General features: G+C 47.7%; 1 protein-coding gene across 4 annotated transcripts in view; it reads right to left on the reverse strand.

The window, feature by feature from the left end:
- Positions 1-11641: 11641 nt before the first annotated feature.
- The window catches only part of DTWD1 (DTW motif tRNA-uridine aminocarboxypropyltransferase 1), a 116252-nt gene continuing 113407 nt past the window's right edge, over positions 11642-14486 (reverse strand). For all 4 annotated transcript variants that reach the window (XM_086951275.1, XM_086951276.1, XM_086951277.1 and 1 more), the window contains one exon: positions 11642-11963. In XM_086951275.1, the coding sequence (XP_086807401.1) occupies positions 11734-11963 (230 nt within the window). In that variant the 3' untranslated portion in view covers positions 11642-11733. The remainder of the gene's footprint in view (positions 11964-14486) is intronic.

Here is a 14486-nt window from a genome sequence, read left to right on the forward strand (position 1 = left end):
GAACGCCCTTTCACACTTTGTTACCCACAACAGAAGCTACTCTGCCCATTTGAACGATTGTCTACGTAGATTTCCATAATAATTTGGTCGCAGTTAGGTCAAAGTAACAGAATATTGAGCATATGCTCCCAACCGTAGTCACTTACCCACGTAGTAGATTGACAAAATTAACTCCCTCCCACATCACCTCGTGCTCTCTGTTGTCCCTCAGGACCGTCAGTAAGGTAACTTACAACCGCCGTGCCGCCAAGGCGCAGAACTATCTCCATCAGGCAACAGCAATGTACTTAAGAGGACATACACGCTGCAGCGCAGCAGTTGCCGCAGCATAGTCATAATTGTATCCTAGTTTCACTCCTGTTCTTCCAGTGGATCCTCCGAAGCCCCTTCTAGCGAATCATCATCTGCCATTCGCTGTTGATCCTTCTTCCAGCTCTTCACGGCCTTCTGGAGTGCTCTCGGGTCGTTGAAAATGGTAGACCTCCCTTGCCTGTTGATCCGTAATTTCGCAGGGTAGAGCATTGCATAATCGACTCCGAGCTCCCGTAATTGACGCTTCACTGGGACAAATTGACGTTGTGCTTCCTGCACCCTTTCCGGGAATAGTGAGAGAACACTCCCTTCGTATCGCAGAGGTGTCTTTTCTCTAGCAAGCTTTAGAGCCACATCACGGTCTCTGTAGTTCAATAGTTTTGCCACTATCGGACAAGGTGGGGCTCCTGGTTTTGGTCTTGGGCCCAGTGTGCGGTGCGCTCTCTCCTCCACGAACATTCCGGAGAATGCAGTGTCGCCCAGTAGTTTCTTTAGGAGGGTCTCTAGAAGGAGTTCCATGTTTCCAGTGGGGGTGCTTTCCGGCAGGCCAGTAATGCGTACATTACTTCTTCGTGACCTAGCTTCCAAGTCCTTGGCATTGTCTTGCAACAGTTGAAGCACCTTCCCCAGCTGTTTGTGTTCTGTATCCAAGGTCGTTTGTGCCTCTACCACCTCGCCGATGCGTCTCTCCGACATGTCGATGTGTTCGGCATGTTTATCCAGTCTCTCCGCCATGCGGTCCATTCGGTACGTCAATGCATCCATCTTCGTGCCCAAGGACGCAATGCCGCCCTGCAGATTCTTTTCCATGGCAAGCAGTATGTGACGCAGGTCTGTCTCAGCATTCTCATCTCCTGTCGCCTTTTCTAGCCCAGTGTCTGCCTCCTGGGGTGGATTGTCTGTAGTTTTAGGTCGTCTACTGGTGTCAAAAGATATTTTAGGTTGCGTTCTATCTGGGCGACCCATCTCAGACTTTTTGGGACTCACCGTCTATCCCGTGTACGGTCTCCAGAGACTCTTAATGTCCGCAGTGGACCTCAGGCGTTGAGTATTTGACCAGGCAACAGCACCGCCGGCCCCCACAGCTCCGAAAGCCAAAAGCAGCAGAGTAACGCGATTTCCGTGGTCCTCTCAATTGGTTCGTCAAGACGTGGAGAGGGCAGGTTTTATACAGACTGCTAGGTGGGCCCATGTACAGGCGGCGTAGAGGTCCAACCAAAGAAACGACGGTGCAGGGATGGCAGCCCCTCAGCATCCAATCGCCAATGCACAAAGCTCTAATCTAGTAACGGTAGCAAGGGGCATCACCCTGGCAACACAGAGTGAGGGGGAGGCAGTGAGGAGGATCCAGTCCGTGCACCCCGTGTGGGGAATACGTGGGCACACCACCAGGCAACTTCGCCCTATCGGGCTCCAGAGAGAGTGAGCGCGGTGGGTTCCTGGCGCTCACGGCATGGGAGAGGGTTCTCCACAGGTAAGTGCAGCTGTGACAGTCGCCAAAATGGGGTCTATCAGTGGTCGTCTTCTCAGGCTCGGGCGCTCAGTGCACAGTCTGGCTCACTAGGGCAGTATGCCCTTCCCCCGTTGGAACCGCGATGCAGGGTGGGGGTTGTTGGTTGTGGATGAATCTCCCGCTATTTGCGCCTCGTGTCAAGTTCCAGTTATCAGCCGCGCTCACGGCGGTCACGGTGCAGGCAACAAAGTAGCCCCCCCCAAAAATGCTTTGGCACCTCAACTCCCCCGGGCATGTGCGTGGCCCGCCAGCCCCCAGGGAGCCCTCCGATGTCCTTGGCAGGTCGGAACAGTTGTTGGTCGGGGCTGAGCGCCCAGCAGCGCTCCTGTAGCCGGGCGCTCGCGTAGGTTCTCAGTGCCGTGACGGAGCACCAGGGCCCGGCGCCGTCCAGCCGCCCCCATCCGCAGTCCCCCACCTCTCGGGTCATGGTGTTGTCTCGGGGGAAGTTGTAGACAGTCCCAGCACCATTAAAGGCGATGTGCATGGGGGAGGGGCAGGAACGGCGCTCCCCAAGGCTCAGTGCCGGTCAATTTCGCACCGATGTCCGCCGCTTTCTTTCGTATTCGTGTGGTTTGTGTGTGTGTGTGTTTTAAAAGATGATGTTGTGTCTGCGCCGCTCTGCTTGGAGCCTCCTCTATAAGAGGAGCGGCGAAAAGAACCTCTAGTTTGGGTGGATTGTATGCCCCCATAGACTTAGCGGTGTCTGGGTCTTTCTTCATCTTTTCTAATGTATTATCTACTTCCGGCCCGAACAATTGGTTCTGATTAAAGGGCTGGTTTAGGATGGTAGCATGTACTTCTGGCTTAAAACCCGAAATGCGTAACCATGCGTGACGCCTGAGAATAACACTAGTGTTCACTGCTCTGGATGCTGTGTCAGCTACATCTAGTGCGCATTTAATTGAGGCATTAGATATTAATTTGCCTTCCTGTAAAAGTTCTGCTGCCAGATCTTTGTGTTGATCTGGTAGGTGTTCCATTAACTTTTCTAGTTGATCATAATGAGCCCTGTTGTAGCGCGAGAGTAAAGCCTGTGCATTTGCTATGCGCCATATGTTTGTTGCTTGTGCAGCAATTCGTTTTCCTGACGCATCAATAATCTTGGACTCTTTGTCAGGCGGGGGTGTGTCCCCAGAAGTTTGAGAATTGACCCTTTTGCGTGCATTTGACACTACCAAGGAGTCTAATGGCAGATGACCCTTAATGTATACTGGATCAGCTGGTGCTGGTCTATACTTTTTCTCTATTCTAGGATTTAGCACCCTACACCGTACTGGATCTTTAAAAATCTCTGGAGCATGTTTAATGACTCCCTTGATCATTGGTAATATTTGGGTAGACCTTTGTGACTGTTCGAAAGTGTCTAACAAAAAGTCCTCTTCAATGGCATCAGAGTGCATAGGAACCCCATGGTAAAGTGCAGCTCTGTTTAATAAATGATTAAACCCAATACTATCCTTTGTAGGGAAAGGTTTTGTTGGGTAGTACTGAGGATCAGGGATGTCTGGTGCATTATTTGGTGCACAATTATATGTATCATCATCCTTGGGATATTCTGTGTTGATATCCTCATCTAAAGGGTATGTATGTGGCTCTGGAACATCATCCCCCCCCACCTAAATCATACTCCTCGTCAGGGTGGTGTGATGATGCAGGAGATTAAATAGGAGAAGTTATAGGTTCCACATATGGAGTAATAGGAGATGAAGAAGGTGAAGGAGAGGAAGGGTGCATTGGAGAAGTTGCACAGTCCTTTTTGGCAGGAACCACAGGTGTAAGTGGTGTGTCTGCTGGTCTCTTTTTATAAGGAATTGCTTCCACATGTCCAGTTTTTGGATTAATATGGACCTTTTTCTGTCTAAGATCTGGTCTAAACAGTTCTTCCTCTTCTATAATCTTCTTTGGTGTCGATTTTTTCGGAGCCGATAGAGGTTGTATAGTGTTTTGTGCCTTAGGAGGAGTATCTGAGTCTCTTGGCAATTTTTTCGGTGCCGAAGGTTGTTTAATCTTATCTGGGGTCTTTGGAACCGATGTTAAGAGGTTTTGGCGTGGAGACAGGTTTTGCTGGGCCTGTGGCGCCGGAAACTAGCTTCCCCGCTTTGTTTTTTTAACCGGAAGGTTTCGGAGTTGAAGCTTTCGGGTCTGGTACAGGTCTTGGCTTCGGCACCGATGGTACGGGTGCCGAAGTGTCCTTGTCTTTGGGCACCAAAGGGTGTTTTGTTTTCGGTGCCGACGAGTCCCTCGGTGTCAAAGGATGTTTTGGTGCCAATGGAAGAGGTGTAACTGGCACATGGTGTTTCTTTGGTGCCGAGGCACCGGAAGGGGCCCAAAGGCGGGGCGTTGGAGGGTAAATTTCGGTCTCGACTGGGCCCCATGGGCGGAGTGCTGACCGTTGCCTTTTGTTTGGGTAATGTCTGTTGTGCAGGGGCAGATGTACTCACGGGTCGTCGAGATGGAATGGAATCGTCCGAATCCTCGGCCCCCGATATAATCTGGAGATCAGGCGAGTCCTCCTCTGCGCCGAGTGGAGCCTCGTCCTCGGAGAGATCTTCGATTGGATATTGGTCCTCGGAGACGTCTTCTTCGACGATCTCCACCTCAAACATGGCCTCCGATGCTGATCTCCTCATCTCGTGTCGACGGGCCCTCCGATCCCGGATGGTCTTCTTAGATCGGAAGGAGGCACAGGCTGTGCAGGTCGACTCGTCGTGTTCTGGCGAGAGACAGAGGTTGCAAACCTCGTGATGGTCGCTATGAGGGAATTTTGCTCGACATACCGGGCATCTCTTGAATGGAGTTCTGTCCATGAGGTGTAGGCCGCACACCGCCGATGGGCCCAACGGCCCGCGTCGACGCACCGGAATATAGCGGGTGATGTCAAAAGAAGTTTGTTTAAAGTTTCTCGCTTCGAAAAATGCAGAAAAAGTATTTTCTAGACGGAGCGGAGAACTTTCATCCGAACCCAGTGGCGGAAAATAACAATCTGAGGATGGAGTTGATGACCATGCGCAGTATTGTCCAAGGGAGGAGTCACCTATCTCGTGACTACAAAGACTTCTTCCAAGAAGACAACAACCTGCAATCATCCGAGCCCAACACCAGGTGGCGATCTATTGCTAAATGTAGGATCTGCAGCTCATATGCCTCGAACACATAGATTGGCTGATCTATAAAAATAATTGAGAAAGGGAAGCTTGAAACCCTAGACAGTGGGTGAGAGAGGAATAGCCCAGATGAATAGAAGGTTTTTAAATGCTTCTTAATTTCTTTCATTTCAGCTTGTTGGTCCTGAAGAGAACACCTCAAACTTGGGGTGTTCGAAACGCATCGACCTGCTTAGTGTGACCTACAGAGTGACCTTAAATCACGTAAAAGGTTTTTCTGAGTATTTTAACAATAGTGTATTTCATGCACCATAGGTCTGATAAGATTATTTATCATTACAATAAATTGTGTTTGAATATGTATATACATTGTGTTATTTGGGTATGTGTGTGAATGAACAGCAGAGGTGAATGGGGTTTGAATGAGAGACAGTGGTTTTTGGATTGCATAAAAATATCATTTGAAAAATTGGGGGATAGATTGATATGTATATATTTGTGTTTAGTGTAATTTGTGATAATGATTTTGAAATTGTGTTTTTTTGACTATGTATTAATGATTCCTCAAAATAAAAAACTGAAAATGAAATAAACAGGCAGTCACGTTTGTTTAGGTCAAGGTGACGCATTCGAAAGAAAGTGTAGAAGTAGTGAACAGTAGTGGCAATTCTTTGTTTATTAGTGGCTTGGGGCTCTGCCCTACTGTTTTTGTAGCCCAAACCCTGGTAGTTTAGTATATATGCTGGTGGGCTTGCAGCACTGGTTGTGCCACCCACAGAAGCAGCTTGTAAAGTGTGTCTCAGACCTGCCATTGCAAGGCCTGTGTGCAGTCTAGCACTGCCATGTCGACTTGGCCAAGTGCACCCACTTGCCAGTCCATAAACCTTCCCTATGCTTCATATTAGATACCCCTATGGTAGGTCCAATGACAGGGTGTATTGTAAGTATAAGGTAGGACATGCTCTGATGTGTGTAGCATGTTCTAATAGTGAATTACAGCCATTTTCGTTTTTCACTATTGAAGGCTACCTGTTCTCATAGGCCAGAATGGGCAGTTAGATTATTACATTCTTATAATCCTAACTGACTCTGGGAACACAGTAAAACTTCAAATTTAATATGCCTGAACTCAGAATAATAAAATACATCTTTTAGTAAAGTTGGTTTTAATATTCTGTGTTTGAAAATACCACTTTTAGAAAGCAGGTATGTTCTTGCCTAACTATCCAGGCCTGCCTCTGCTGGGTTGTGTATTCCTTGACTGGGTTTATGAGTGACATGGCTGGGGGGATTCCAGGAGACTGGCTGGGGCAGCCCAGTGGTGAATAGAGAGATCTGCATCTAGATGGGAGGGAGGAGTTGCACCTGGGACCGGAATAGGGCTGGGCCTTCCCTCTACAATGCTGGCTCCACCTCCTGTGGGGCGGCTGATGTCTCTGCCCTGCACAGTGAAAGGAAGAAGAGAGTCACGTAAACAAAGTGCTCAGGAACTGGTTTGGACTAGGCAGAGGTCTCTCTGCCTTCAGAGAACAAAGGATTTTGGGGTATAAATATTGGGACCCTGATCCCAACAAATTAGGTCACCTCTGGACAAGAAACCTTTCAGCCAAGGAGAAGAACCAAGGAAGATGCAGGAGTTGTACTGCCCCTCTGCCAGTGTGTTGTTTGCTGGGTTGGCCTGCAGTGGTTGCTTCATTGCCAAGGGAACGGAGAAGGAACTTTGTAAGGACTTTTATCCACAGAGTATTCTTAAAGGGCTTGAACTGTGCTTGCCTCCTGCTGAAGTCTCAGGGACAAAAGACTTCACCTCCAGCTCCCCCCTGAATTTCCTTGCTGGGAATTCGGACTCTATTCACTTGCGGACGCATCGAGAAGAAGCGGGTCGCCGCCGCAGCTGAAATCATCGCAACGCTGGAGAAGCGAGCCTTCGTCGCATCTCCCTCGAAGTATGTGTTCATCAAAGCTGCCTGCTGTCGCATCACCGGAGAAGCATGATGCCATCGTGAGAGTCGCCATCGCATCACCGGAGAAGCGTGTCACAGGGCCTGTCGCGGCTCCAGAGTACAGAGTTGTCGCAAGGCTGCCAGGGCAACATCGCATCGTCATCGCATCGCCGCATCAAGGCCGCCATCTTCTCGCATCGCAACCGGATTCACGCATTGCATCAAGGCGACATCTTGGGCACCGCAACAGGCCCGCAAGCTGAGAATCTACGCATCACATTCACACCGGTAAGGCTCACGACGAGTCCCCTACTCTGAGCAAGCATTGAGGAAGGACGCAACCGTTCCACCCGGGTCACGGAACCGACGCATCTCCCCTTTTGCGAGCCTTTTGTTCACTTTGCGTTACGCATCCAGGTACTTTGTTGAGAACTTTGTCGCATTTACCATCAACTTTAACTAAGAGACTGTAATCATCTTTTAAGTAATCTTAAGTGTAGTATTGTGGATTTTTGTCATTTGTGGTCTTGTGTTTAAGTCTATATAAAGAATACTTAGTTTTATAAAACCTGTGTTGTGTCCATCTGTAGTGTTTTCACTGTATTACTATGTATATTCACAAATGCTTAACACACTTCCTCTGAGATAAGCCTGTCTGCTCGTGCCACCCTACCAAGGGGTGAGCAGGGGTTATTAAGGAGTGTAATCCCCTTATACTGACTTAGAAGTAAGGCTCCCTATTTGGACAAAGGTGAATACCATTGCCAACTAGAGACCCCCAGATTTAACAGTTGGGTACTGGTCTCTGGTCGCGCACGGCGATGAGAAGTGGCGACTTGAAGATTTGGACTACCAGTTAGTTCAAGCAGGTTTTTTCAGCTGTTGTGGTCATATACTGCAAACAGGTCAGCCAACTGACCCTTGGAGTCCCTTGCTTTGGCTGGGCTACGGAGACAAGCTCCTCTCTCGTTCCTAGCCACCAGGTTTAGCGTTATTGGTATTACAGAAGGGGCACTCAAGCGGCTGTGGCCCCTTCTGTAATAACTTGCTACCTCTCACCTGCGCAGGCTTTTACTGTCTCCTTTCCTTGAAGTCGTTGACCCGTCTCCTCCGGAGAGCAGAATGCTGTCTCAGGAAGAAACCAGTGCAGGAGCACAGGAGATGTAAAGGTAATAAAGTGGCAACTTTATAATAGTTGACCATGCAACATGTTACATTAATTTCGACTTGAGAATCAAGTCGGGATTAATGCAACAAGCTATTTGGTACCTTGGAGCGCCAACTGTGGTTGCACCGTTCTAGAGATAGGACAGCTGAGAGGTCAGATGCAATGCTGTACTCACCAATGGGCAACCAAGTCTTTCCACAGCAAAAATTAGAGTTTCACATTTTTGCTGCCAGAACTTGTAAACTTCATGCTCTGCTCATGAAATATGCTTCACTCTGCCTTGGGCTCAGTAGGCCTGCCTTAGGGGTGACTTACACATCGCAGAGGAAGCCTTGGTTTTGCCTTTGCTTTATATGGCAAAGTCGGGCTTGCAGTTCAAAACGGCTCTTTTAGTCTGCAGTGGCGGCCTGGGTGATGTGCTATAAGTGGGTCACGTACAGAGAGGCACCCTCAGTGCTGCAATCCCTGGATCAACCCTCTAACTTGCATGCACAGAGTACCATATACTATGGGAGTACAAGTAAACTAGCCTATGTCAATCGGGGTCAGTATTACGGCATGTAGTGCATTGTGCTGGGTGCACATTCCATAAAGTGCACCCAGTGCTACCCAGGAAAATACACCACATTACAGTAAATGCAATGCCCCCAGGGCAGCTGCAAACCCACGCTGCTCTAGGGGCAGCGCATTCAGGTGAAAAACAGAGAAGCTGCTATGAAGCCGCTCCGTGTTTCACAATGTAGGCAGCAGCTCACCGCACTTTTAAAGAGGATTAGAGATCCCTTGCAGGCGGGTGCAGTGAGCCACTGCACTTGTCCGCAAGGTGATGTCTCAGGGATCCATAGGAACGCCTTTCCCCCCTACAGAGGGCTGTCATCAGGGGGCTCACTGACTGCTTCTTTGCCTTTGTAACATGGCTTGGGCACAGAGGCAAAGTAATTCCCTCATTTGCATTGGGCCACACCCCATGCAAATGAGGGAGCGCCCTCTGATGATAGCGATGGAGCTTTATGTGCTCCAGCGCTATTGGTATTACAGAAGGGGACACACAAGTGGCAGCGGCCCCTTCTGTAATACCAAAGTACCCCGGGGGCACGCAAAGCAGGCGCAAGTACCTGTTGCGCCCCCAAGGCAATCTGGTAATACAGCCCCTGGTATGAGCCAGTTTGACATACATGTTTTAGCGTCAGGGATCAGGCACGGAGGTCTGGTTAACAGGCCTCAGTGCACTCTCAGAGATAAAAAATCAGCAGCATCAAAATCTTGGGATGACCATACAAAAAGAGGCACTTGCTTACAGTGTTTCATTATTTCCCAATTGATATAGAATCTTTGAGTAGGGTAAAATACATTGTGTTAACTTAAGAGATCTCAATCTCTTCGGCTCTGGCTGTCATGGTAAATACAAGTGTGTCCTTGCTACTCTTCTGGATTTTTAACAGTACCTTGCCACTCTTCTTAATTTTCAAGGGTGCCAAAGGACCTCCAAAGCTCAGCCGTCTTTTTCTTGCCATTTCTCAAGCGCAGGCACGTGGCTGTTGATGACATTTGGACTCTTCTTGAAGAAATATATAAACACTTTTCTATTCTTTCAGAGATGCAAATTTCACAGATGCAAAAAGTCAATGGGAAGCTCTTACAAATATGAACATAGCAGGTGTCTCAGCAGAAGTCGTACTTCTGTAAATTCCCAAGTGATCCCTCAATGTAGTAAAGGCATTAAACTGACTTCAGTGATCTCAATTACTTCTATTCCGGCAAACTCAAGCTGCACTCTCAACTCTTCTCGTTTTTGGAGTACAGAGCAAACTCCTGACTGTTAATCACTACAGAATAATTAAATGTACACAATAACCTACCAGTTCCTCTCTATTTTTCCTATCATCTTTGAAGCTTAAGAGAAGTATAAAAAATCACAGCCTTAACCAATATCTTCTGGAGCTGCGACAAAATGAGTTTGCCAATGCTTGTTTTATTTTACTATGTAAAACGAAATTAAAGAAAAACAGTGCAACTCCAACTCTGCGAACAAAACAAAAAAACAACAGAAATTGGAATCGTGAACTTCAAAGTGTTATTTGGCTACACTTTTTGTCTTGTGACAGAAGGTAAACAGAGTTCCATAATAAATGTCATAAATACAAACAAACACGAACACATTGAAACACAGAGTAACATTCAGAGATGGGGTACCTACAGATAAGCGTACAAGTCTCTCAAGAAACGAAATGACCTGAGAGGACCACCACACATGTAATACGCTCCTAAAAGAAGGCAAGTGTCTGTTTTGTTGCCTTCCGTAATGCTGGGAAGGAAGTGTAAGGTAAGCTTTGAGTGGCGCAAAGCATCCTTATGCCCATTTGTTGCTGCTAAAAGGTGCAGCCCTCTCACTTACCTAACTGACAGATGACAGAAAGTTCTGTAATGTTCTGAACATGTTACTTATGATATTGATGCCAGCAAGGGATAGGAAACGTATTTGTACTACGGGGCAATAGGCAAGAACAGACAGCAAGATGAGCGAAACGTTCATGAAAAAGTAAAGACATGCAAAGTCTGATGGTGGTATGAGAACTATCTCAACAAATAAGAGGGACACTAGGAGCTGATTATGGTCCAGTACCCATGCTCCTGATATTCATTACGATACCAAATAAAGTGTAGCTGTTCCAAAGGTAGGGGTGCTAAAAATCACCCACTCACCCGAAGTAAAGGAAATAGAGCAGTGAAGGGAGAGTCATAAGTCTAGAACCCACTAGTCAGAGGCAAGCACGTCTTGTCTCTTGTTGCGCTCACACACCTAGAAGGATGTCAGGCTTCATGATCGGTCCATTGCTCCTTGTCGGGCCACTGCTGCAATGCCCTACAGGTCCCCCGAAGGGTCACTTTGGCGGAGATCTTTTGTTAGAACAGCTGTCAGATGAGTGCGGGTGTGTTGGGGGGGAGGGAGTCCTAAGTGGAAGGTGAGAGGGTGCGTGACAAGGTAAAACTGTCTAAGGGATACCAGGAGTCGATGTATTTATTGTGAAGGTACCCTTGCCAGAATAAAAAACCCCGAAGGTTGTGAGTTACTCCAACAGGCATAATGTGCCCCAGTAACTAAAAGGTCAACATGTTTCGCGCCTCACTGGTCATAAAGATCCGTGGCACTTCATCAGGACCAAAAAAGCTGTGGTGTGACAGTGAAAGTGAATGAAGGGGTCGAGAAACCCTACCAAATCAGGGCAGGCCTTATCTGTGAATAACGACAGTAAGGCTAAAACTAATAGTTAAACCACTTCTGAAGGAAACTAAAGGTATGAAAAGAGTTGCTCCATAGGCTAGCTAGTGAGGTCACCCGCACTTTTACGGGAGTTTCCGTCGGAGTACTGGCTCTCAGCACCTACCCTCCATCACGCCTGCAAACTGGTGGAAACTCCAGTAAAGGTGCGGGTAACCTCATGCATGAGTAATCAACATTAAGCCCATTCCCTTCTTTCACATAACTCTTGTGGAGTGGGTCTCTCACTGGAGAATAAAATATATATGTTACTGTTATTTTTTTTTTGTATACAGAGAAGAACAAATCAACAATATAAAAACTCAGACTGAACATATTACATTGCTTCAGATTTGCTATTTTAATAAAATAAAACCACAATGATACATTTACCAACAAGGTGGTGTTGCGGTCAGACGAAAGGGCGGTGTAGTTTATAATTTACCAGCTGAATGTTTTGCCTTTTTTACTAATTTGCACATGAATGAGAAAAAAAAGAGAAGATTGTCATACTCTCCTTTATAATCTTTTTTCAAAATGTGCATATGATAGTCCTTTAGAAAATAGTAAATGGCTTCAATTGTAGACAGATAGGTATCCGGTTTTCCTTTTTGGTGTCTCCAAAAACAAGTTTTTCTTGTGGTCAGCTCAACTTGGACCAACCCTGATAGAAAAAAGCAAACATTTATGTTTGTTAACATGGTCTTTTGCCGCTCTGTCAACAATGAAAAGGTCAGTCCAATCAACTTTAGAAATAATGTTCGAATAGGTCTTGAAAAAGTTGTTTATATCAGACAGTGTTATCCCCACCCAAAAGATTATTCCGTAATAAATAAAAGACTGCTAAAAGAACATAAATTGATAATAGCTCAAATCAAATCAAGGCAGCAGTCCTAGAATTTATGGAATCTATCAATGATGATTGACGCTCGTTTACTTTTAAGTAAATCTTTATTCTGGACGGAGCGCCGGGTACACACTACTGCTCTGCGAGGAGCGGTCGGCGCCAATGAATACAAACGGCCGCCTTCCGTCCTCGCGTGACGTGTTTCCTGTTCCGCTCGCGGAACACTAGTGCGCTGACCTAGAGCGTCACCACACATCTCCCCCCTTTACACATCGTAACCCAACAATAAAAGTTCTTACTTCCAGTCCATGTTAAAGTCCTTGAATCTCTCTGGCGTCTTCACTTCTCTTCCCCTTCTGGTTCTCAATTTCATCATTCCCTCTTTGCACTCCTGTTCCATGCTCTCACCAATATGCGTACCACTCTTGTCTTTCATGTCCTTGTCCTTCTCTCCGTTCCTTTCGCTTCTCCACACTTCTTGCTCTCCTGCCCCATCTTCCTCCTCGGTTACTTCCTGCTGTCCTTCTTCCACATCCACGTTCCTTCCTCTGTTACTTTCTTCTTCTCCGTCTCTCCCGACATTCTCTAGACCATCTTCCACATCACATTCCACTTTGATTATCTTGCTGCACTTGGCCATCCTGTCCTGTGACCATACCTTTCCGTCGCTTAGCAAGGCTGATCGGTCATACGGTTCCAAGACTTGTAACGGCGGCGAGAATTTGCTCTCACCCTTCTTCTTATGGACTGCTAGTTTGACTCTAACCCAGTCCCCTTTGTCCAGCTCTGCCTCCTTAACATTGTGGTTCTTGTTGAAGTGAGTCGTATAGACCTCCTGAGCTCTTTCTAGGTTTCTTTTCACTATTGCCGGAGACCATCTGCTCTGTACCACCAACTTCCTCCACGCCTGATTGTCCTTGGTGAACGCTTCTCTTCCCCGCAAGATCTTGAACGGGCTGTACCCGGTGCTGCCAGGGGTGATCCTGTATGCCCATACCATCTTCTCCAGTTCCTTCTCCCAATCCAACCCATCGTTGATGGCAGCTTGGATGGTTCCCATGATCACGCGGTTAAACCGCTCCACTTGGCCATTCCCTGCGGGGTGGTAAATGGGTGGGTGCTTCACTTCAATCCCATTCCTTTCGGTGAAGGTTGTCCATCTTGTCGAGGTGAACTGGGGACCGTTATCGCTAACGATGATCTTGGGAATGCCCTCTCTTAGGAATGTGGACTGTAAGAAGTTTATCACCGCTTCCGTGTCCATGGTTTCTCTAACTTCGATTTCTGGCCATTTGGAGAATTTGTCCACCAGCGCTACCACATATTTCTGGGTCCCTGTTTTGTTTAGGACCGGTCCTAAAATGTCCACTGATAGCACTTCCCACGGGCCATCCGGTATGGGGAATTTCCCCAGGGGCGGTCTGATTAGGTGTTGAGATTTGTCTGCCTTGGCGCAAGATTCGCACTGTCTCACGTGCCTTTCTACCTGCGTATCGATAGCCGGCCACCAGTAGGCCTGTCTGGCAAGGGCTTTGGTTTTTGTGATGCCCTGGTGTCCTTCATGCAGTAATCCCATCAGGTGTTCCAGTACTCCCTTGGGTGGTATCACCTTGTCTCCTCTCAACAGGAAGATGGAGTCTTCAGCCAGTGATAGTTCCTCCCTGACCTCCCAGTATCTTCGGAGTTCTTCTCTTAGGTGCCTCTTTTCCGGCCACCCGTGGACTACATACCCCTTGATGGCTTCCAGATCATCATCCTCTTTGTATGCCTCCTCCCACTCTTGCATACTTATTGCCTTCTCTACTTCCTGGATCGTGGCGACCACATAGCCTGCCCATTCATGATCTTCATGGTCACTCCTCGCTTCCATGGCAGCTGCCCTGCTGAGGAAGTCCGCCACTTTGTTTTGAGGCCCAGGAATGTGTTCCACGTCGTAGAGGAAGTCTAACAGGCGCAGGGTCATCTTTGCGATCCTAGGAGTGGCATGCGCATGGCCGCTTGATGTCAACACACGGACTAAGGGTTTGTGATCCGTTTTTACCAAGAATCGCGCTCCCCACAGGTACTGACGGAATCTCTCCATAGCCCATACTACTGCCAGCATCTCTTTTTCCACCACGCTGAACTTCTCCTCGTTGGGGGCTAGAGACCTGGATGCGAAGCTGACGGTGTGTAAGTCACCCTTTTCAGAGCGTTGCATTAGGACTGCTCCCAGTCCTCGGTCACTTGCGTCTGTCGTGAGGATTGTCTCTGCCTGGGGATCGAATCCTTTGAGCGGGATGGCGTCGCTCATTTCTTTCTTTAAATTGTCGAATTCTTCTTGTTCCGCTTGACCCCACT

This window comes from Lissotriton vulgaris, unplaced genomic scaffold, assembly GCF_964263255.1.
Source record: "Lissotriton vulgaris unplaced genomic scaffold, aLisVul1.2 SCAFFOLD_368, whole genome shotgun sequence".
Lineage (NCBI taxonomy): Eukaryota > Metazoa > Chordata > Amphibia > Caudata > Salamandridae > Lissotriton > Lissotriton vulgaris.